Source organism: Leptodactylus fuscus, chromosome 4 (assembly GCF_031893055.1).
Source record: "Leptodactylus fuscus isolate aLepFus1 chromosome 4, aLepFus1.hap2, whole genome shotgun sequence".
NCBI lineage: Eukaryota > Metazoa > Chordata > Amphibia > Anura > Leptodactylidae > Leptodactylus > Leptodactylus fuscus.
The window spans coordinates 51,013,656-51,036,931 of NC_134268.1; the positions used below are offsets into that span (position 1 = coordinate 51,013,656).

At 40.9% G+C, this 23,276-nt stretch overlaps 1 protein-coding gene across 4 annotated transcripts in view; it reads left to right on the top strand.

Annotated features, from left to right (window-relative positions):
• The window catches only part of SULF1 (sulfatase 1), a 94,008-nt gene that overhangs the window by 22,801 nt on the left and 47,931 nt on the right, over window positions 1-23,276 (top strand). For 3 of the 4 annotated variants that reach the window (XM_075270406.1, XM_075270408.1, XM_075270410.1), the window contains 3 exons: window positions 14,840-15,070; window positions 17,366-17,605; window positions 20,764-20,915. In XM_075270406.1, coding sequence (XP_075126507.1) covers window positions 14,911-15,070; window positions 17,366-17,605; window positions 20,764-20,915 — 552 coding nt within the window. In that variant the 5' untranslated portion in view covers window positions 14,840-14,910. Of the gene's footprint in view, window positions 1-14,839; window positions 15,071-17,365; window positions 17,606-20,763; window positions 20,916-23,276 lie in introns of those variants that run through there. The other variant, XM_075270409.1, reaches the window with a different exon arrangement.

Here is a 23,276-nt window from a genome sequence, read left to right on the forward strand (position 1 = left end):
CAGCGACAAATCATCTGTTTTAATTATATCAGCCGACTTTGTGTGACAAGTATATTTTTAGCTCAGGATGAGATGTGGACTCGAAGCAGCAACACAACATGGAGCAGGGAAAGAAATCTATGGGATCAAAAGATGCAACAAAAGAATACTGCAATTATATGAAGTTTCTAATTTTATTTTAATTTTTTTAATTAAAAAAAAAAAACTTTAGAGAGAATCTGACCGTAGGTAACCAGCTTTTTCAAAATGATCTGTCTCTAAGAATTAAAGAGAACTTTTTTTTTTTTTTTTTTTTTTTTTGTGCTGTCCCTCTATTATTCCTATTAAAAATGTAGGAATTTAACAAGTGGGTGTTACCAGTTGTGGAAGAGGTGTGGCTAAATATTCTGACCTTGTCCAGTCAGTACCATTGCTATCTGGACATATACACACCCCTTTGTCAAGGAGAATGGTAACGCCCAGTTGAAAATGTATTAAAAACTTTGGAAGGGGAATAATATAGACCTGGTAGAATATAAAATTATTTTTTAAAAGATGACATTATCTTATATAAGATACAGTTTAGAGTTTATTAAAGCAAATGTCAGAGGTTTCATCAACAAGGACTTTGTATATAATGTATCTGGATGAAACCTACAGATGTGATGCACTTAAGTCTAAGGCCCCACCTAGCGATCTGCAGCAAAAACAGTGCTATGGAAAAAAAAAAAACAGCGGCAGCATCACATCGCGTTTTTTCCCTGCAGTGCAATTCACCGAAAGTCTGCAGAGGTTTCCAGCTTCAGTTCTGCCTGCGTGGGTAGTCTGAAAAGTTTCCGACCTCTACATGTAGAAAAACTGCTGGTGCAAAATGGCTGAAATTTTTGTGAGTACATCCCAACGCATGCGCAAACACATTCCCCAACTTTGGTTGATGAGTGCTGCCATCTACATGTGGAGGTTGGAAACTTTTCAGACTACCTTCATATAGGGTGCATTCACACGGAGGAATTTGGTGTGGAATTTTAGGCCTGAAAAGAGAGACTCCCATTGACTTCATTGGGTTCCTTTTTCTGCTAGCACATTGAACTCTTTGAAGTCAATGGGAGGCTTTTTTTTTTTTTTTTCTGCGCTGAGATTCCACACTAAATTCCTCACCATTTTCCTCCCTGTGAATGCACCCTTAGGGAAACTGCCAGTATTTCCATAGGTATAACTGATATGCTGCAATTTCCAAAACAACTGTTATGGAAATCGCAACGGCATATTCTTCCACAAGGTGTGAATGGGATTCCATAGAAACCTATCCACCATGCAGTGTTTGTAAGGCTAAGGCCCCACAATGCGGAAACTCTGCTTCTTTTATTGCAGATTTTACTGCGTTTTGTTTGAGCCAAACCTAGGAGTGGCTACAAAAGGAATGAGCAATACAGAGGAGGTTCTTATACTTCTTCCTTCTCCTAAATCCACTCCTGGCTTTGGCTCAAAAAACCGCAACAATATCTGCAACAAAAAAAGCTGCAGAAAAACACAGCTTTTTTTGTTGTTGCAGTTTTTTGAGCCAAAGCCAACAACGGCTACAAGAGGAATGGGAAATATATAGGAGGTTCTTATACTTCACCCTTCTGCTCAATCCACTCCTGGCTTTGGCACAAAATGTGCAAGAAAAAAAAGCTGCTTTTCCACAACGTAGGGCCTTAGCCTTGTCAGTAACCCAGCCATGATGTCCTTATTATGGAGGTTATCAAACAGGGACACGACATGTATGAGGAGATCTTCCAGCCACAATAAGGATATCATGGCAGGTTTTATGACAAGTTCCAGAACAAAAACCTTCTGCCTTCTTGGAGAATAACTGTTTAACTGATCTCCAGTTGGATCGATCAAAAATGGAAGTTCTATCCTTTAAGTAATTCCCTTAGCTCTTGTATTATCATATACTTTGCTCAGACTTTATTCTCCATATTATACATTAGTTTTGTTTATGACCGGGACAAGTAGAGGAGAACTTAGTGCTGGAATCTTAGGACCGTGAATTAAACCAAAGGTTCAGGGTTTAGTATACAGTTACTGTGCTCTCTATCCTGCCTGTAGACTGGAAATCCTGCCGGAAATTGAACTGTGATTTGTTTCCATTATTTTGGATGTTCTCGAGGCCATACTTAATCTCCTGTGGTCTAGCCCACAGATAATAAACCAATGTCAGCAATTTTCCATCAGACATAAAATCCTTGCACCTGGTATTTACTAATTACATTTCTAAAATTGCATTTTTAGTCCAATTTTTATCAGTGTCAGGTAGATGGAAGATTTGTCATGTAATGATGCCATTCTCTGTGCTGCTCTTCGGATTTACCCCTGTCCCGATGCTGCATAATTTGTGAGAATCTTCAGATCCCCTTCTCTGCCATAGTAACTTAGTTTGGCAGTCTGAAAGACGTATCTACTCAGCCCAACCTGTTATCCTGCAGCGTTGATTCAGAGGAAGGCAAAACCTTATAAGGTTGACACCAATTTTCTTCATTCTGGGGAAAAGATTGTTCCAGTTCCAAAATGGTTATCAGAAAATAAATCTCTGGATCAACGAGCCATCTCCAGTAACCTAGTGACCATAGTCTTGTAATATTGCTACATAACAAAAGGGGGGGGGGGGATGTATATAATTTTATTATTGTGAGAAGGTGACAGGCAGAGTGTTGGAGCCCAGATAGATCAGCCCCAGGTTTCTGACATATGTGTGGCCCGGGGCGGATCTGGAGTAGGCCTCAGCCCAGGTGTAGAGCCTGGGCTCATTACTGGGCAAGAAAAGGCTGCAGATCCTGCATTGCATTGCAGTGCATTTCTATGATGTGAGAGGAGACAATATTGCACTTATTTTGTCCATGTGGCTGGAAGTAAGCCACATGTATAGTTAGGTTATCCATTCTGTTTAGTGGCTCAGACGAGCAGGTTCTTTTGTTTTTGCCTGAAGTTAAGGCTTTATTTTGTTTTGCTCATTTTGTGCCTGAAGTCGAGGTTTATTTATTTTCATGTTTTGTTTTGTTTTTTTGCTTTTTTTTTTTTTTTTTTTTTTTTTTTTTTTTTTTTTTTTAAATCAGTTTGCTGCATATTTTGTGTCCCTGCCTTGACTGTTTGGGCCCACATCTCTGCTTCTACCAAGCTAACTTCCCCACATTATATATAGATTTATATACCAGTATGTTAATATTATACTGTGGGTGCCACCTTTTGAAAATGCCCTCATGCCTACTCAAATGGCAGAACTGTTATTTTCAAGTGCACTTTTGATGCCCTACATGATCTTTTTTGTCAGCAGCTTCCTGACATTGACCACTATGAACGCATTATCCGAGATTGTCGCTGACTGCATATCCAGTAAAGTTTAAGATGCAAAGATCTCTTCTTGAAAAGAAACATATTCCAATCTTGTGAGAACTGAAATATGGTGCAATAGGGGGTGAAATTTAGTACAAAGTGTACCAAAGAATTAGGCATAAAAATTAAAAATAGTCACTGTGCTTTGTATTTATGTGCTCCTGGAGAGCCCCTTTAAGTGCAGTCCTGGGAAGGATTAAAGTATACACATGAAACTATTAACAGTCTTGCATCATAATAACCACAAGCAGTGACATTAATCTCCGACTGAGTATTCTCACTCTTCTTAACCACAAAACATTTGGAAACGTAAGATGCCAAAGTGAAAATCTGCTCACAGCATTGCAGGATTTCTACAGCTGTTTTATACATCATTACTTTAGTTTTGTTATTTATACATTTATAGACTCTTTCATTGTTACACAATTTATTAAGGCAAAAGAGGTCACACATAGCTAGAAGAGCCTTGGATCAGCGAGTAATACCTTCTGTGGTGCAGACACTTTAAAGTGTTCTGGATCATTTAATATAAATCTATTCAATAAGAAAATGAGAGGTCTTAAAATCCCAGATTTTATATGTGGCCAATTTATGACCCTTTGTAGGAAACTGTGTGAAGGAAATTCTAGAACTTATTATTCAACATAAATCAATATAAAAATATATCTTAAAGTAATTGTGCACCAACCTCTCCAGAACAGAAGGTCTTGCTCTTCAGAGGTTGGAATCTAAGAGATAGAAGGTTATGTTGCAATAGACAGAGGGGCAGGAGGCCGATGACTGTAGATCTAACACAGTGCTGTATCGGTGAGAGCAGATCACATTAGGAGTATGTTAAAGAGGACCTTTCATCATTTGGGGCACATGCGGTTTTATATACCGCTGGAAAGCCGACAGTGTGCTCAATTCAGTGCACTGTCGGCTTTCACGATCTGTGACCCGGGTGAAGAGCTATAAGTGCCGGTACCATAGCTCTTCACCATCCCAGCAGCGCCTATAGCACTGTACTGTGAGAGCGGGGAGGAGTGCCCCCCTCCTGATAGTGTCTATGGATTCTATTTTACAATTTTATTATATGTATGACCATTGCAGAATTTAGTTCCACTTAAAGACTAACTATATTTTAAGTTAGACCATTAATAAAATTTTCTTCAGCTTTTTGGTTCACAAGTTAGATGAAAAGTTTATACTAGGAAAGCAGAGGGCATTACTATTTTATACAAAAACTTTGCTTACTGGACAAAAACAGACCAAGAGGAAAGAGATAACGGCTACATCCCGGAAAGATTAAACTGACAAAGTTTACACAACTTTTACAAAGTAATGGCTAATATTTATATAAAATGGTGCAGATGGAATTCATTACATGTCTCTGCTGTTACCTCATCTTCAACCTTGGGGTCATTTTGTTGCCTTTTTATCTACAGTATATTTTTTTTCTGTAATGTTTCTAACATCAAACTTCTCATTTTTTTTAATATAGATCACAAATCTAATTATTCATATGTAACATCTGAGGTTATGGTAAAGTCTGCCAATATTTCAGAGCGAGTATTGTATTGTCTTACTCATCAAGAAGCACATTATGCCTGCTTTACTGTTCTTGGAAGTCAGATCCGGAAGTCGGGGTGCAAGTCAGTAAAAAGGTTGTTGGGAAATAAAGCATTAACTGTATGAAATGGATACAGTTCCTGGAATTGTAGAATGAGCAAGTTGTAAAAACGTCATTGAATTATTCCCAAGAAGAAATGTGATGCTTCCAATCTTTGTGCACCTTGTTGCTGAGATGTACTGCAGAACTTGGAGAAGTTGGCATCATCCTCACAAAGAAGAAACCATTCAAGTAATCCTGGTATAAGGCTATGATGAATAAAGGAGCATAAGGGCATCCAAGGAGCACTTCCAAAAAGAAAAAGAAAAAAGGGGTACTGGATGTCTTTCTTCCATATAACTTACACTACACTTTTTTTTTTAACTTTTTAATGTTTCGATCACTCGCCGTTCTGTTTAAAGGATTTAGAAGAAAAAAAAAAAAAAATTCTTCCAAAAATGGCACCACCCCTGTACAAAGCTTGTGCGTGGTATTTCAGGTCTGCTCCATGTACTTCATTGGTCATCTCTGGTATTACAGCTCGGTTCTACTGAAGAGGTATGGTGGTGTTTCTGGAAAAGAGCAGTCACCTTTCTGAATTCTGTGTAAGAGCCGGTTCACATTTGCATTCGGTATTCCGTTTGGGGAGTCCACTTGTTGATTCCCACGGTGAGCAGTAATAGCACACGGACCGCTATAGACTATAATGGGTCCGTGTGGTGTCCACACGAGTCATGTGGACAGGAAAGTAGTTCATGAAGCACTTTTCTATCCGCATCTTCCGTACGGATACTGCGGAGAAAACGCACAGACCCCATTATAGTCTATGGGGTCCATGCTCTTTCAGAAGCTCACCGCTTGTCAATGCATTCAGTATTCCGTTCGAGGGGGTCCCCAAGTGGACTACCCGAACATACCGAACACAGATATGAACCAGGCCTAAGATATCTTGGAGAGCAAGGGAGTCCCTGCCAAAGGGCTTGATCCGACTAAACTTTTAGAGGAGGTGGCAGAGGGTGCACCTGAGATGACTCGCACCCCTGATGCAACTTTTTGTATAACTTCTACCAGTTTTCTGGCGTGAATGATGATGATAAATCTAATGGGGCTGGTGGCCTGACCTATACTGTACCCCTCAATGACTCTTATTATTTGTGTAAGAATTGTGACTGTTCATGCCATGTTCACCAGAAAATAAGGCCAGATAAATCTGCCCTATAACGTGCAAATAGCGTGGCTTACAGCTGACAACTTAGTAACCTCTCTCCTGCCAATACCTTTCAGATCTGCCTTTAAACTCCGCAACTTGACAGACTGGTTAATAAGGATTTAGAGCCTATAAACCACAGAGTTGCCACGCAGCAACCAGTTTCAAATTGCCCTTGTCTCCGGTAGAAGGCAAATGTACCACCTTTCCGATGGTAGAGCTTAGACAAAGCGGTTCCAGCTATTGCATAGTATATGTTTATAAAAGTAAACTTAGACAGAGAACCTTCTATAAATGTATTTTGAAATGCAATCTATTCTTACATGGTTTTTATGGAAACCTAGATGCAGGACGGAATATTCTGCTGAGCTTGTGCCCCATATTGTGTGTGAGTCAGGTAACGTTACTGCCAGCCATTTCCCATTGGCTACAATGTCTCTTAATATTAGGTAATAGAGTTGTATGGAAATAATTTTGGAACATTAGAATCTGTATTTTTCCATATTTGGACATGAGTCTTGTATATACTACTTTCTATTGAGTCACGCTAGAGAAAGCTTGGCTTCATGCTAAACATTTTTCATAGCTTCTATGTACCGTGGATTTGTTGCTGATATATTAAGTGGGCTGTAGTCAACCTCCATATGGAAAATTGTTTTACATCCTTGTTAGTGTAACTGTAAATCTTTGCTTTGACTTCCATTGAAGTGAGCATTAAAGCCTCCCACACACTCATCCCCGGGTCCATGCTGCAGCAGAGAAACTATTGTCAGAATTTTATGCCTTGAGATTGCAAAATGCTAAAGATGAACCTTGGAAATGTGAGCAGTTAATATAGCGACAAGTGTGGGCTGCTCGGTCTAAATGGGGGTTTGTCTGGAAATTTGATGAGCCACCGTGAGCCCACTGACCACTTCTGGAAAGTCCCATGATGAATATGAGCGCACAAATAGTTGTCAGTCTCAGAATTTCTTGTTCTGACTTATTTGAGTCAATGCAGTGTATAAATTTATACAGCGGAATCCAAACCCTTCATCTATAAAAAGTAGCATAATAAACTTTATACTATGGGAATTTAGAGCAAATTCGTTGCAAGATGTCATTTCTAAAAACCTGAACCAGATAAAGTTGGGAAAAGGTGGCCATACAATTTAGCTGGTGAATGCCATAAACTGTCAATCACGGCCCCCATACATATACATGCATACCCACACAAACACACACAGCCAAGTGTGGATGTATTCTTAGTACGGAGAGGAATAGACTACATCTAGATGTCTTGTGGGAAAAGTCGCAGCGTTTTACAGTTAGGGCAAAGTGGATGGGATTCTAGTGAATCCCATGCCCACTCTGCAGTAAAAATCACCATGCGAAACCGGCACTGTTTTGGAAATCGTAGTATGTTAATTATGCCTACGGAAACGCCGGTGGTTTACCAATAGGTAGAACTGTAACAAAGTCTGTGGAGGAAAGCTCTACAAACTTTGTTTTAAAGCGCTGCGGGAAGAAACGTGATGCGTTACCACCATGGTTTTTCCCCCTGCACTTTCTGGCTGCGGGATGTCCCTTGGGGCCTTAGCCTATTAGTGGCTTTTCGAAATAAAACTGGAAGATGTACTTGTATTGTACTAAAGTAATGAAACCCTTCAAAACAAATCCTGTGCTATACCCAGTGCTGGACCTAAGGGGGATCAGCACATTGCAAAAAAAACCTAAGTCCTAGAAAATTCCCTTATGTAATGGCCCTAGCCTAGACATAAAGGGGTAGCAGGTATTATTCAGTTTACATCTTATTTTGATGGAAAATGCAGAAATTAAAACTCTCATTTGTATCTGAGCAAACCTATGTGACAGGGTGTTAAAGGGAGTCTGTCATCAGACGCCATCAGATCAGCACAACCTACAGATTGCTTAGAGTGAGCCGAATTGTTGTCTTGCCCTGTGAATCACTGACCCCATTGCCAAGAAATTTACTCTTTTTCTCAGTTATTTGGTGCAACAAGGGCGTGGCCACAGCTCCAAAGAGTTTATTTGCATATTGATAGGAACGGTGATATCTCTGCAACAGTGGCCCTTTTCACAAAAGGGGAGGGGGAAACTGTCCCCCCCCCCCCCTCCCTGTGAAAAAGTGCTAGGGTGGGATCTCCTGAGTCTTATCTATCAGCAGATTCAGATTATTTAAGACTCCCTCTTAAACTTATCTTCTCACTCCAAAAGAGAAAAGTGAACGTCCTGTATATAGACGGCTGCAGTGTCATAAAAGCTAAAGTCAAGAGTTAGTTATCTGCTTGGCTTGCCAAAAAATTCCAAAACCCTGTGTTGTGCAGAATTTCTGAGTTTTCCAGGTAAGTTTATTGACGTCTGCATTTCCATGACTTGTGCACAACCTCAGTGTTTCCCTGTGAAAGAATGAGTCTTGAAATCCTGACCTGGTCAAAATTTGTGCGGTCACCGCCATTAACCTGTAATGTCCCCTCATAAGGAAACATCGACTTTCTCATCAACCCACAATTATGCAGTGACCTAAAGTAACCATACAGCCCTGTCCCTAATCTATAGTCATTAGTTTATATGTCTAGTACGGAAAAGTGAATGTAATAAGGAAAAAGCAGAATAATCGCTTTATATTAAGAACTTTTAAGGGTTATCGAATATTATTAAAAATAATACACCCAAAGAGCTAAACAGAGTTTATTCCTATGGTCCTGTGGATGTACGGAGAATTACAAAGATATGGTGCAAGGGTGTGAATTTTATTACCGCTGGGGTATAGTTGTCAGCTCTTTCATACCATAGGGGGTTATTTAAACACTTCCCTGCCAATGTTTGCTCAGCGTAGTCAGGATGACTGCACTTTCTGGGTCAACATTGTCTGAATCGTTTTCTGAACTGTGTAACAAAAAATGGTGTGGGACATTTCACATGAGGTTTTACGGAGGTGAGTTCAACTCTTAACTTTTCCTGTGGGAATAATATACAGTCTGTTTACTTTCTAGAAGTCGGCGGTGTTGTGGGAGATATGTGTGCATGACTTAATGGCTCCTTTGTTAATGCCGTTAGATTCAGACGGTTTATAATCCTTTATAGAGCATCTTTGTAGCTTTGCCTTGTATGTTATGTGACTGACACGTCCCTGTATGCACAAGGAGCGCAGCTGTGAGCTAGAAATGGCCCCCGAGCAGAGCTGGCACTTCATCAGTAATATAGGGTTTTCTGGCTTGCATCTTGGCTGGAATGATTCCTATACAATCGATTGTGAGACTTTGGTTAAATGACCCGTTATTTTATTCTTCAAGGATGTGACCATAGATACGCTATCAAATTAGAAAAAGAAACAAAAATTGCTTCAATATGGAAATTGTTCCAATCGTTGTATATTACAGGTTGGCATTGATCCCTATAGGTGGAGCAGAGGTGGCAGTCCTAAATCCTGAGGGGGCCCTAAAGTAACCTCTGCCACTTGAAAGTATCACTATTGTAAATGGCACATGGTAGGTACAGATTTTGTATTGGGCACAGCACCTTCAAGTTATATCACGGATTGAAATGGTCAATTTCCTTTTTGTTTTTGGACCCCTGAGACGCTTCATATCTATTCATATCTATTGTAGCCTATCTTATACTGTGTGGCTACCAAATTGAAAGACAGTGGTAGTGAACCCCTCTGGTAGAAGGTTGTAATGGGTGTTCACATTAGATATATTGTAGAGTTTCTATCTTCCCTAAGATGGTATTGAGATCCATTGTCACATGTCTAGGGACCAGAAACCTAAAAGGTTTTATAACGTGGTAAACCAATGACAACTAGTGAACAAGGGCCACCAAGTAACCACTAATGGCACAACTTTGTAATTCTTTTGTATTACTTTAGTATCAGTTGCATTGTCTTATTCTGTTGGTTGCAAATTCTCTCCAGTTATACTTTATACAGAATGTAATATCTATATTCTTGTTGAGAGAACATTATGGGTTATATTTATTAGGGTTGTCTTGGGTATTTAGGACTAAGCTTTATCTTGTAGGTAGCGGTGACTCGTCACAATCCCTTCTCCTCTATGGTATAGGAATGTGAATGAGCAGCACTCCGATGTATACAGACACTACGCTGGCTTGGTATAGCAGCTCCCTCCAGGATTACATGAAGCGGTGGGGGGTGTATTCATATTTGGATTGTGTGGCCAAGCAGTTTGAAAGGATTATCTCCTTTTCAATGAGCGAAACCTGGCTTTTTGTGTGAGTGAAACCTTCTGGTATTAAGTCAATCTCCTCATGGTTCTTTCAGATAATTCAGAAGTTTTTTTGCTACTGTGGGATGGGATTTATACACAATGGAACCTGATTTTACTGAAACTTAGTATATCCAGTGGTTAATTCTACTACGCCATGTTTGGCAGATGTTGAGACATCTATGGTGTTAGAGTGTCACAAATAAGATAAGATACGGTTCTATTTAATAGTTCTACAATGCTCCTTCTCCATGTAAAATAAAATGCATAATGGCCACCCAAGGGTCTTCAATAGGGAGATAGGTGCACATAGCAGCATGCCACCAATTTGAGCTCAGTACTGGTTTTGACTAGTGCACCCATTATGCCTACCGGGCCCTGAGAGCTGCATGCTAGGAGTTTCCCCATGGTTGGAGACCATTGCTGTTGAGAACATACTGATTTTTCTGTGGTCAGTCCCCTGAAACCGTATAATACATAATGTATACCAATATATGCAGTCTCATGCATCGGTGTACTCTTGTGGACTAGATTTGTAAATTATATATATGTAAATTTCACCAACCCTCTTACGTCTGGTTTGGTAGAATAGATTCTTTGCAGGTGGAGGAAAAGCCATATAGACCTCTATATAGGAAATTACCTCAAGTAACCTATCCTTAAAGAAATAAGCACAAAACTTTACTCATGAGTTCCTTTAGGTTGGATCTACACAAATCGCTTTGGTAGCTTGACTCTTGCTGTAGGTTACCCCGGCTGCCATGTGTACAATATTTTTGAATAGGGATTTATGAGCTCTCATTCACACATTGCATTTTCTTTGTGGTCTTGTGTTGCTTTTAAGGCAGACTGTACTTTTTGAAGTCTCCGAATACTCTAGACATGGTGTTGTTGTGGCTTTTTACCCATTTGACCTCAGCGGTAAAAACTGCAAAATTGAAAACCACATGTAAAAACTGCTTGTGCTGATCTTACATTCAGTACTTCGTATGTGGTTTAAGTAGGAGCAGTTCTAGGAATATTCCACAGACCTGTTTCCTTAACCTCTTGAAGTCCTTGGCTTTAAACTCCCACAATTGCAAGTTTAACACTGGTTTACAATTGGAGTAAAAGGTGCCCAAGCATATGCCAGAGTGTCACCCTGGACCTCAAGCATATTACTTGCATTACACGGTCAGCCATTTATGTGTATTAAAGATCAAGAAACTTCCTTTAAGACTAGGGATACAAAAAGGCATGACATTAGTCAAATAATCTCCACAACTAGTATAGCAACTTCAATGTTTCCCTATGAGAGAGAACTTGCAAGAAAAGGTAAAGGTTGCAAGAAACCTTCTTTTTGTCCCCTGCAGTCTTCAGAGGCATAAAATATATATATATATATATATATATATATATATATATATATATATATATATATATATATATATTTAAATTAAATGCAGTCCTACTCTCTGAGCCAGGGATGCATTGGAGAGTCTGTAGTGCAATGTTACAGGAGAACTCTATCTACACTATTGGAAGTTATGTGCTCCCCCTCTGGAGCACTGCCCACCTCTGCTCTTCTGATACACACAGTTTCCTATACAAACAGGAAGTCACTCACAATGCAAACCTACTAGAGCCTCAATCTGACTCTCATATAACTGTATTGTGAGTTTCTCCTCTGGGGAAACACTGGGGGGGATTTATTAATACTGGTATTTTCAATTCCAGTCCCTGACTGGCAAGAGGCACACCTAAATTATCAAGAGGTTCAGGCCTCTTTGTCAGACACATACCTGTGAACCAGATGGCATAAAATATAGTCTGGATTGCCCCACTCTATGCTCTGTTAGGACCACATTTGCAGGAAGTGGCAAACAAGGCTCAAAATGGGGTGAAAGAAAGGACTGTGCAACACAGATGTGCCAGATTGCAAATTGGCATAGATAAACTGGTACATAACCCCCATTGTGCGTGTCCGTCAGTGTGGTCAGTAAGGAGACTCGTGATCTTCACAAACTCACTGGGTGCACCGTAATACGAAGTATAAAAGGCTTTATTGGAGATAAATGCGTTTCAGGGTGTGAATTGCTTACGAATAGCATATCCCTTCGTCAGATCTAAGTCTGGCTGCTTGTTTGCATGTGTAAGTAGTTCCTATCCTGTCCTGATTCTCTATGGTTTTGGGGCATCTGACCAGCTGTACATCTGTTGAACGCAACTCACTAGCTGGGTTTATTCCCACCATCCCCAGCACTACTTGACCAAGTGGTCACAGCTTGTATCTCCAGTATCTGAGGGAGTCTGTGATTGCTGAAGATTTTCCAAGAGCTATATCGGTCCCAGGAGCACGGCCATTCTGTAATTTTTTTTTTTATTTATTTTTTCTTTTTCCCTCACAAGTTCAATGTGGTCAATAAGTTATTCATTAACCTTTACATTACACACAATCCGAATTCAAATGGGGGGGGGGGGGGGGACACCTACAAATTTTACCGGAGTGCTTCTTTTAAGTCTGTTTTGGATTGACATTTGCTAGGAAGGTTTAAGATACACATCCCTTGAAGTAAGCCGTCCAGTGCAGTCTCTGTCTTTATGCTTTAACTCACATGCCCTTTCTGAATTTTAGATCATTTGCAGTGACTGATGTAAGCAGACAAATGGTACTTCATTAAAACTGCATTTGGGTTTGGAGTCGTAAGCAAGACGCGGTCCTTTTTCAGCTGACTGACAGAATTCCCCCCACGCTGACTCGGTCGCCCCCTCCGCTCCCTAACCAGGGATATTTCTCACTTAATTAGTTCTACTTGCTTGTCTGATTCAGGTTAATGTTGCATGTCTAAACACTGCTTGGCTCAACGTCTCAGGTGCCAAACTGCTGATGGGGTGGTATATTTGGGCCAGTGTTCTTTCTTCCTTAAAGGCAAAGGTCGAGTGTTCACCTGCTTCATCCAACCAAGGAAACAATTGTCGCCATGTCAGGAACAATTCTATTACATTTATTTAGCATTTGATTATAACTTTTTTGTTTGCCGATTGGAAGGCTGTCTCTGAAGCCAGGGCTGTAATGATTATTTTTAGTTGGCCCCTCGTACTGGAGGTTTGCTGTCACAAGCGATTATATATCATCTTAAGTGACAAGCACTAAAGAAGTTTGCTGAAAAAATAATGGGTCTGTATAGACAGCGGGGAGAAACCAGGGATCATCTGAGGCTCAGTGGATTATGAATAGTGCAGAGCTTCTGCCAATGTTGATGGATGAGATGCAGCTCGGGAACTTTGCTCTTCCTACAGTGCTAAACCTGATCATCAATACTGTCACTCATAGTAAGCCTCACAGCTTTATAAGACGGGCAGAAAATGATGCCGCAGATGTTGGTATGGTCCCGGTGTTATTCCAATTTAATCATTTCTAGGCCTCGTGCACAATGCAAGGGAATATTCATGGGGACACCATATACAATCCCAATGGGTCCATAGATGACCAGCCATACATCTCCAATGGACCTCATGCAGTGCTTGATAGTTGTTCATATGAATAATCGCGTTATCAAAAAAAAAAAAAAAAGTTGACTATAATCTGCCAAAAGCAGACGATCATGCAAAACACTGATACTTACCTGTCCGCCATCCAAAAATATATCCAGCATGGCTGATCTCTTTTTGGGAGACTTTTATATCAGCCATTTATTAATAAACATTTGTGGCTGTTATGTCTGACATTTTATCTAACAAAATGTGTTGTGTATGGTTGGCTTCACATGGGTGGGTTTGGTCCCTGAGAGAAGCTGGATGTCGTCTGTATCTCTCAGATGGAAACCTGAGCTGGGACCATCATTGTGATCTATGGTACTAGGAGTCATTGCTTCCCTGTGGCTGTTGCAGATTTTGCTGCAGTTTTTTGAGCCAAAGCCAGGACTGTGTTGAGCAGAAGGGAGACGTATTAGGGCGTCCTTTTATAATTCCCATTCCTTCTGTGAGCTAAGGGCCCGTGCAGTGAATTGCTACAAACGCTGTGGAAACGCATTGTGTTTGGAGGGGGGGGATGTTTTTGTTTTTTTTGTTTTTTTTATTTGTTTCGTCTGTAAAAGTGTACATGTGGTTTTTGATATGGTTTTAACAGCTCCCCTGCTGCACCATCTGAATATCCTCTTATAATAGGGCCATGATAGACCCTACTCTACTTACCCTGGTCATATATTTATGTATAAATAAATATATATTCTACTCTAGACTTGTACCACTGCCTCTTTGCATCCACAGACCTTCTGTACTATACTGGATAGACAATATCCATGCTGCCTAGCAATGTTCAGGCTTCTGCTCCCTTGGCTGATGCTATTCCCTTAGCTAATCACTGGAGATAATTATTTATTAGGCTGACCTGGCGCAGATCATTTGTGCCACGTGCTAATGCATGGAAATTTATGCTGGTTTAAATAGCGTAAAAATGACCTTTCAATAATTCTGTTTCAGCGCCAGATTGTCTACAAATAGAAGAGGCGACAACATCATCCATTCACATCGCATCAACCTGCAGGTCTACAATGAAGTATTACTGTATTGCACTCGTCTTCATGCTACTGCCAGCAAGCTATTGTACATCGGTGAAAGTGCCCAGGTTTAGAGGCCGCATCGCACCAGATAGGAGAAATATTAGACCGAATATTATTCTCGTCCTCACAGATGACCAGGATGTGGAATTAGGTAAGCAGCCTTTATATATCTGGAGTCTACCAGGTTACTCAATCTAGAAGGGTGAAATTACATGGAATTGTGGAAAGCTCTATTAAATTCATAATAAATCAAAGTTATTTTAAGTAGAAATTTCTGCAACAAATTTGTCCCATATGAATATACTCCAAGTAGATGCATTATGTAAGATCCACTACTGTACATCTGTAGCCTCCAACTTCATGGAGAGAGATTATATTATTTATATACACTCACCGGCCACTTTATTAGGTACACCATGCTAGTAACGGGTTGGACCCCCTTTTGCCTTCAGAACTGCCTCAATTCTTCGTGGCATAGATTCAACAAGGTGCTGGAAGCATTCCTCAGAGATTTTGGTCCATACTGACATGATGGCATCACACAGTTGCCGCAGATTTGTCGGCTGCACATCCATGATGTGAATCTCCCGTTCCACCACATCCCAAAGATGCTCTATTGGATTGAGATCTGGTGACTGTGGAGGCCATTGGAGTACAGTGAACTCATTGTCATGTTCAAGAAACCAGTCTGAGATGATTCCAGCTTTATGACATGGCGCATTATCCTGCTGAAAGTAGCCATCAGATGTTGGGTACATTGTGGTCATAAAGGGATGGACATGGTCAGCAACAATACTCAGGTAGGCTTTGGCGTTGCAACGATGCTCAATTGGTACCAAGGGGCCCAAAGAGTGCCAAGAAAATATTCCCCACACCATGACACCACCACCACCAGCCTGAACCGTTGATACAAGGCAGGATGGATCCATGCTTTCATGTTGTTGATGCCAAATTCTGACCCTACCAGCCGAATGTCGCAGCAGAAATCGAGACTCATCAGACCAGGCAACGTTTTTCCAATCTTCAATTGTCCAATTTCGATGAGCTTCTGCAAATTGTAGCCTCAGTTTCCTGTTCTTAGCTGAAAGGAGTGGCACCCGGTGTGGTCTTCTGCTGCTGTAGCCCATCTGCCTCAAAGTTCGACATACTGTGCGTTCAGAGATGCTCTTCTGGCTACCTTGGTTGTAACGGGTGGCTATTTGAGTCACTGTTGCCTTTCTATCAGCTCGAACCAGTCTGGCCATTCTCCTCTGACCTCTGGCATCAACAACGCATTTCCGCCCACAGAACTGCCGCTCACTGGATGTTTTTTCTTTTTCGGACCATTCTCTGTAAACCCTAGAGATGGTTGTGCGTGAAAATCCCAGTAGATCAGCAGTTTCTGAAATACTCAGACCAGCCCTTCTGGCACCAACAACCATGCCACGTTCAAAGGCACTCAAATCACCTTTCTTCCCCATACTGATGCTCGGTTTGAACTGCAGGAGATTGTCTTGACCATGTCTACATGCCTAAATGCACTGAGTTGCCGCCATGTGATTGGCTGATTAGAAATTGTGTTAACGAGCAGTTGGACAGGTGTACCTAATAAAGTGGCCGGTGAGTGTATATCTATTACACTTTTTTTTTTTTTTTTTCTCCTTCTTTTCCTAAAAATTAAAATTAATTTCTTTGGGTTTATACACACAGCTACTTTTTTTTTTTTTTTTTTTTCTGCAGCGGCCAAAGACACTGCATTTCCCCAATGTGGGGCCTTAGCCTTAATATGTAATCTATTTTTGGGAATACTGTGTTTTGCCATATGTGGCCTTATTCTTAAATAATATTGGCAGGAATTTATCAACCCCTCTATGCTAGTCGTCTGTTACTCAGGGGTGAAAATGTATTTAATTTTTGGTGCAAGGCTCCCACTTGCACCAAAGATGCACCACAGTCTCCATTTTGTGCCTCTCTCTCCACTTTTGACAGCTCGGCCTGACAGATTCATTAACCAGTGATGCCAGAAATCTTTGCCACTTCTTGGTCTAAGGGCATGCCTAAGTCACTTTGTAAATCGGCCACACCTTACGCCCATTGGGGGACCTTTTTTAAGACTGGTGCACAAACTAACTATGTCCCATTAGACAGAAAAAAAAAAACTCATGCCAATGAAAAAATGTTCCCCAAAAAAAGCAAGCCAGATCACACAGGTGGTTTTTGGTGTGGCAGGTCAGATGCGAACAAAATGGTGTATGTATACAATGCTGGGGTGTGTGAATACCTGCAAAAGTTCTTGGAGATCCCATGTAGTCATTATTTGGCTGCGTTCACCGTTCTTAATGAAGCCCTGAAGGGATTGAAGCTTCTGCTTTATTAAACAGCATGACTAAAACATTAGGTACAGTTATTAAGCTGTCTGACACACATACATGTCTTATACATTAGCAAAGAGTATTATTTATTTCAGGATCGTTGCAGGTGATGAACAAGACCAGAAAAATCATGGAAGAAGGAGGTGCACATTTTGTCAATGCCTTTGTCACCACTCCTATGTGTTGTCCGTCCCGCTCATCTATGCTAACTGGGAAATACGTCCACAACCACAACATTTACACCAACAACGAAAACTGCTCCTCTCCTTCTTGGCAAGCCATACATGAACCGCGCACCTTTGCAGTATATCTCAACAATACAGGATATAGGACAGGTAAGAGCCGCTATTAATAATGCCAACATTTCATAATGGTTTTTGAGACAGATTAATGGAGACTCCTACTGGTGAAAACCTAATAAATACTGTACCCTCACTCAGGGTCCCTGAAATATCACTTTAGTGATTGGGCACAATGGTTATGGTGCTTAATAAAAACCCTGTATGAGAGGGGACATTGAGAGTAGTCTGGCGAACAAGAGGGGCATGGGGAAGCAGTCTCAGGACCAATCTAACACTGGTGGGTCCAATGCAAAGGTTTCAGAAGTAGGTCCCATCCAAAAAACCTTTAATACTCCCCTGTTCTCTTCTCTCTGGTCCTGGAGAATTTGGGAAGCAGCAGACACCATGTAAGTGATGTCACCACATTGTACCTCCCACTCCCAGGACACGGGAGCAAAGACAGTGGTGGACTACTCCTTGCTTCACCATTCTCTTCATTGATGAGTTGGACTTGAGGGAGCATTGGACTGGAACAGTGGAACTGTCCCAAAGGGGACCCCACAACCATAGGGCCTGATGCAAGTGCACTTTTGGCCCTATAGTTAAAGACTGATCAGTCTGTGAGAGAGAGACAACCATGAAAAGAAGTTTAAGTGAGATGGGGGGAATGGAGAGCAGTCTGTATAAGAAATGCCAGGGCCATGGGGAGCAACCATTGTGAGAAGGGGCATTCTAGCCCTGGGGTTTATTCACATTACGTGAATCTACGGGGGGAAGTGATCTACCGGACATCAGTTATGTAGCATTAACCATTTCTCTGCCTAGGTCTCCAGGGATGCAGAGATTAACCATGTTTACTTCCTTAGACCACCAGAGTTGCTGCCCTAGAACCCAAGAGTGTCTTACAATAAACCTATTAACTGCCTATTCATGGCAAATATCTGGACTTTGGATAGTTCAGTTTTATGGGGGACAATCCCAAGCCCCTTACTTACCTGCCTGCTAGCTACAATGGAGGGAATATAATGGATTTCAGAGCATAAATATGAGCACTGTATTATGGAATTTGCATGGTAAGTATAAAATGGTTTAAAGAAATGAGATGATATTGTGGGATGATGGACAGAATCTTACATAATCACCTCTGTGGTTGTCTCTGAGATTTATGACAAAGGCAAGGTTCATTGTATTCTAGACATATCCCAGACAGCCTCTATGGGGCCCCGGGTCAGGTTGGCCGTCCCTTTCCCATAAGAGTTGAACTAGGGGGTTTGCATAAGCTTTAGCATATTCTCCACGATGGGGGGAAAAAAGGGGGGCATTAGATGGGGCCAGCATCAGCTGAGGGTCTTTATTTGTAGTTTTTATATGGACCCACCTTCCTTCTGGATACACCTATGAATGCAATACTAGAAAACCACAAAAACTTTGTAACCTTTTTGTACACATTGCATTGCTAAACATTGTGAACACGCCATCACTTCTTATTATAAACTATTACGATGATTTTCCTGCAGTTGTTAGTATTAATTTGGACATCTTGCGAACCCGCACAGCTTGCCAGCAATACTTTTCTTATTCTCATTGTCTTGGTCTTGTCCTGAACTTTGAACCCATCACAGAGCTCTCATTCTTTAAAGAGATAGCATTCATCAGAAAAATCTGCATTCTGTCATGGGTGCATCAATGGTCCCCTTGGTACCATAATGCAATGGGCATTTAATAGGCTTCTAAGTATCTTCTGTGCTGAAAAAAAAACAGGAAATTCCATCTTAATTGGAAAGAACTTCATAAGAAGTAATCCAGTGCCTACTATAAGCATGTGATATTCACATTCTCACCATTCTAGGGTTTTTTCTTTAGTATTTCCTAGAAAATCATGGATTAATTTCTTTCATATCAAGAGGTTTATTATATTACTAATTACAAAATGTGCTGAGTCATATGGGAGAGGTCAGAGCTCTTTTTTAGGCTATGTAATGGTTAAAAATATTTGTTTAGAGTTAAAGGGATTCTTATACTTTTTTTTTTTTTTTTTTTTTTTTTTTTTTTGTGGATAAGATGTCGGAATAGCCTTTAGGCTATTCGTCTCTTACCTTTAGATGTGATCTCTGCCGTGCCGTTCCTTAGAAATACCTGTTTTTACCGGTGTGTAAATTAGTTCTCTGGCAGTGATGGGGGTGGGCCCCATTGCTGAAAATGGGATGGGGGCATCCCTACTACTGCTCGAGAACACGATCCTGCGACGCCTCCATCTTCTGCTGGATCCTCCCCTTCTCTGTCGTCTTCCTCCTGCGTCACCTCCGACTCCTGCACAGTTGGCTCTGCCAGTGAGACACTAGTAGAGCTGACTGCGGGTGCCGGCTGGCGGCCATTTTTTGGAGGCCCTCTCTGGCTCTTGTAGTTCAATGCAGAAGTGGCCTCCCAAAAATGGCCGCCGGCCGGCATTCACACTCTGCTCTGCTGGTGTCTCACTGAGAGGCTGAAGACTCACACGGCAGTCACTTTGAAAACCCATTCACTTGATAGGGTTTGAATACTGACTGCCGGTTTCTGTCTCCTGTCTAGTTTCTCTCGGCAGAAGACAGAAACCCGAAAGTGGAGATCGGGTGCAGGTGTGAACCCGCCCTTACTGTCAGCTTGTGTCCGTTATGACAGGTGTCAGGTGTGTGTGTGTGTTTTGTTTTTTAAACCTTCTATGGCGGCAATATAAACTGTGCGCCCTGCATTAGAGCATCCATGTTGTAACACAATCTGTGATTTAGTTCAGTAAATCATGGCTAGACATATATGGCTAAACTTACCAAGCGCGATATTCCTTTAAAAATTATGATTTATTTTTTTAGAAATACACTTGGCAGAAAGTCGCCTCTATCAATCTGCTAAAAGGCATCAAATGTTGCCAGCAGATCCAGCCACTGGCACGTTGCATTGTAAGTCTGGAACTCTACTTAGCTGCAGGAAATTTTTGGCAATAGGAGGCATTGATTTGTTTGCTAGTTTCCCATGCCAAGTGGCAGAAATACAACTTGTGTGGCATGTAATGGGCAGTCGGTCTGTAGTTAGAATAAAAGTCATTGATGTGACATTTTCATGTTGTTGTATGTATGAGTAATCTCACTAAAAATCGCCAAAAAGTTACTTTTGTGTTACGTATATATGAACCTACACCAGGTTTTGTGATTTATTCTTGTTTTCTCATATTTATACAGCATTTTTTGGAAAATACCTCAATGAATACAATGGAAGCTACATACCCCCAGGATGGAGAGAATGGCTGGGGCTGGTCAAGAACTCTCGATTCTATAACTACACACTATGTCGGAATGGATACAAAGAAAAACACGGATTTGAGTATGAAAAGGTATTCTGGTTTTTTTTTTCTTCTTCTTCTGTTTTATCATGGTTTAAGGAGCTTTCTTACTACTATATACTTATCATATCGCTCCTGACAAAATATGGCTACGAGTCTTTGGGGTCTTAGGTTGACAGATGTCTAATGAATTCACGCGAGGTGAACTGTAGCGGCAGGATCCTGTTCTAATTCAGTGTATTATATCCAGGTATTTCTATAGAATACATGCTCTAGCATACCAATAACTACTTTTGCTTTCGTGACTAAGTGGTAAAATCCTACAGCAGTAAAAGCATGTGAAGAATTTACAAGTGGAAAGCATCTGCCTGTAATTTACGGCTTCCAATTTTTCTTGGTTGAGTAACTCTTGAAGTTACCAGTGAGTAATATATAATGATAACTATTAGTTGGTAAACTACAGCTTCATTCTTCATTGGAAAATACCTTTCCTTGCAGGTGAACATAAAGACTCATGATCAGGGGTGTAACTTGAAGGGGTGCAGAAGGTTCCAGTTACACCGGGGCCCAGAAGCCTTAGGGGGCCCATAAGCACTGGCATCAGTATTGAGATTGCAGCTTCCCTTTGGCCCATTAGACCTGGAGACCTACAGATCCCCCTAACCACACTAAGGATGATTAAACTCCTTAGCACCCATCCCTATAAAGAATTCACTGTAGGGATGAGGTAGGGGGCCCGGAGAAAAGATTGCACCTGGGCCCATAAGACTTTAGTTACACCACTGCTAGTGATGCACAATGATCCAGAATTATCCACAAGGCACATGCCTAGTTATTGGGGCTGGCACAGGCTACAATCCACCCCAGACATAACCCATCTCTTAAGCTATACCCAATTTTTAGAGGTTACTTTTAAAAACCACCATATGGTCTTGGTCAAGAAAAAAAAAATCTTTTTTTTTTTTAAGAATTTATTTGCAAATTATGGTGGAAAATAAGTATTTGGTCAGTGACAAAATTTCATCTCAATACTTTGATATATATCCTTTGTTGGCAATGACAGAGGTCAAACGTTTTCTGTAAGTCTTCACAAGGTTGGCACACACTGTTGTTGGTATGTTGGCCCATTCCTCCATGCAGATCTCCTCTAGAGTAGTCATGTTTTGGGGCTGTCACTTGGCAACACGGACTTTCAACTCCCTCCAAAGATTTTCTATAGGGTTGAGATCTGGAGACTGGCTAGGCCACTCCAGGACCTTTGAAATGCTTCTTACAAAGCCACTCCTTCGTTGCCCTGGCGGTGTGCTTTGGATCATTGTCATGTTGAAAGACCCAGCCACGTTTCATCTTCAATGCCCTTGCTGATGGAAGGAGGTTTGCACTCAAAATCTCACGATACATGGCCCCATTCATTCTTTCATGTACCCGGATCAGTTGTCCTGGTAGAGGTAGAAGAAAATTGTATCCACATAGCAGCAATAAAGAAAACTGTCCTATATGGGGACAGCTCATAACCATCATAACTAGCTAATATTGTAGACTATATATTGTGGTGATACAGAAATACATACTCTCTCCAATGGACATTTAAATCTGGATTTATTGTGAGACTTAAAAAAATAAATAAATAAATAATAATAATGTAGATTTTTGAGAGAAGTGGAGCCGTAATGCATCCATCAGTGGCCTGGACCTACATTCAATTTGGCTTCCATCCAATATACCTATTGGTCCAATTGCAGACCACCTCAACACCACTAACCAGATTCCAGCTCCTGTTTCTCTGAGCCACTTGTAAGCGTCGACCATACAAGTTGCTATGGGAAACTGCCCCACTATTTTTAATAAATCTGCCCTAGACTTAGATGGGGAATGGATAAGAAGCTCCTACAATAGAGGCAAAGCCTATTCCTTTAATACTATATCAACACTGGACCAAATGTATAAAACAGAGCAGACCCAGGATCAGTCTGCAATATAATAACATCCAGAGGATCGATCCATGTTAGCGCTACTGACGTTAATGCTGATTTATAAGTGACATTGCTTTTTGCAAGGTTTGACCTTGCTTTGAAGTTATCACAGTTATCCCCCTCCCCCTCTTTATATTTCACCAGATGTTACTAAATCTTCGTCATACCTGTCCATTTGGAATGTAATATTTTTAGTATATTGTCATGAATTTTAGTTCCTTTAGCTTGTGAACGTCCTGGCCTATGTTGTCTGGGGGTTGAAAAAAAAAAAAAAAGTTCATCCTGTGAAGTTTGAGTCGGCAGAGAGGAGCGGGCAGCATATGGTGTTCTTTGGAACAGTAATGCGGGGATAGATGATGTTACCATGTATTTCCATCTATAAAACTCATAAACAGGACCTGGACCTTTGCTGTTTTTCATTATGCTTTGGAAAAAAATG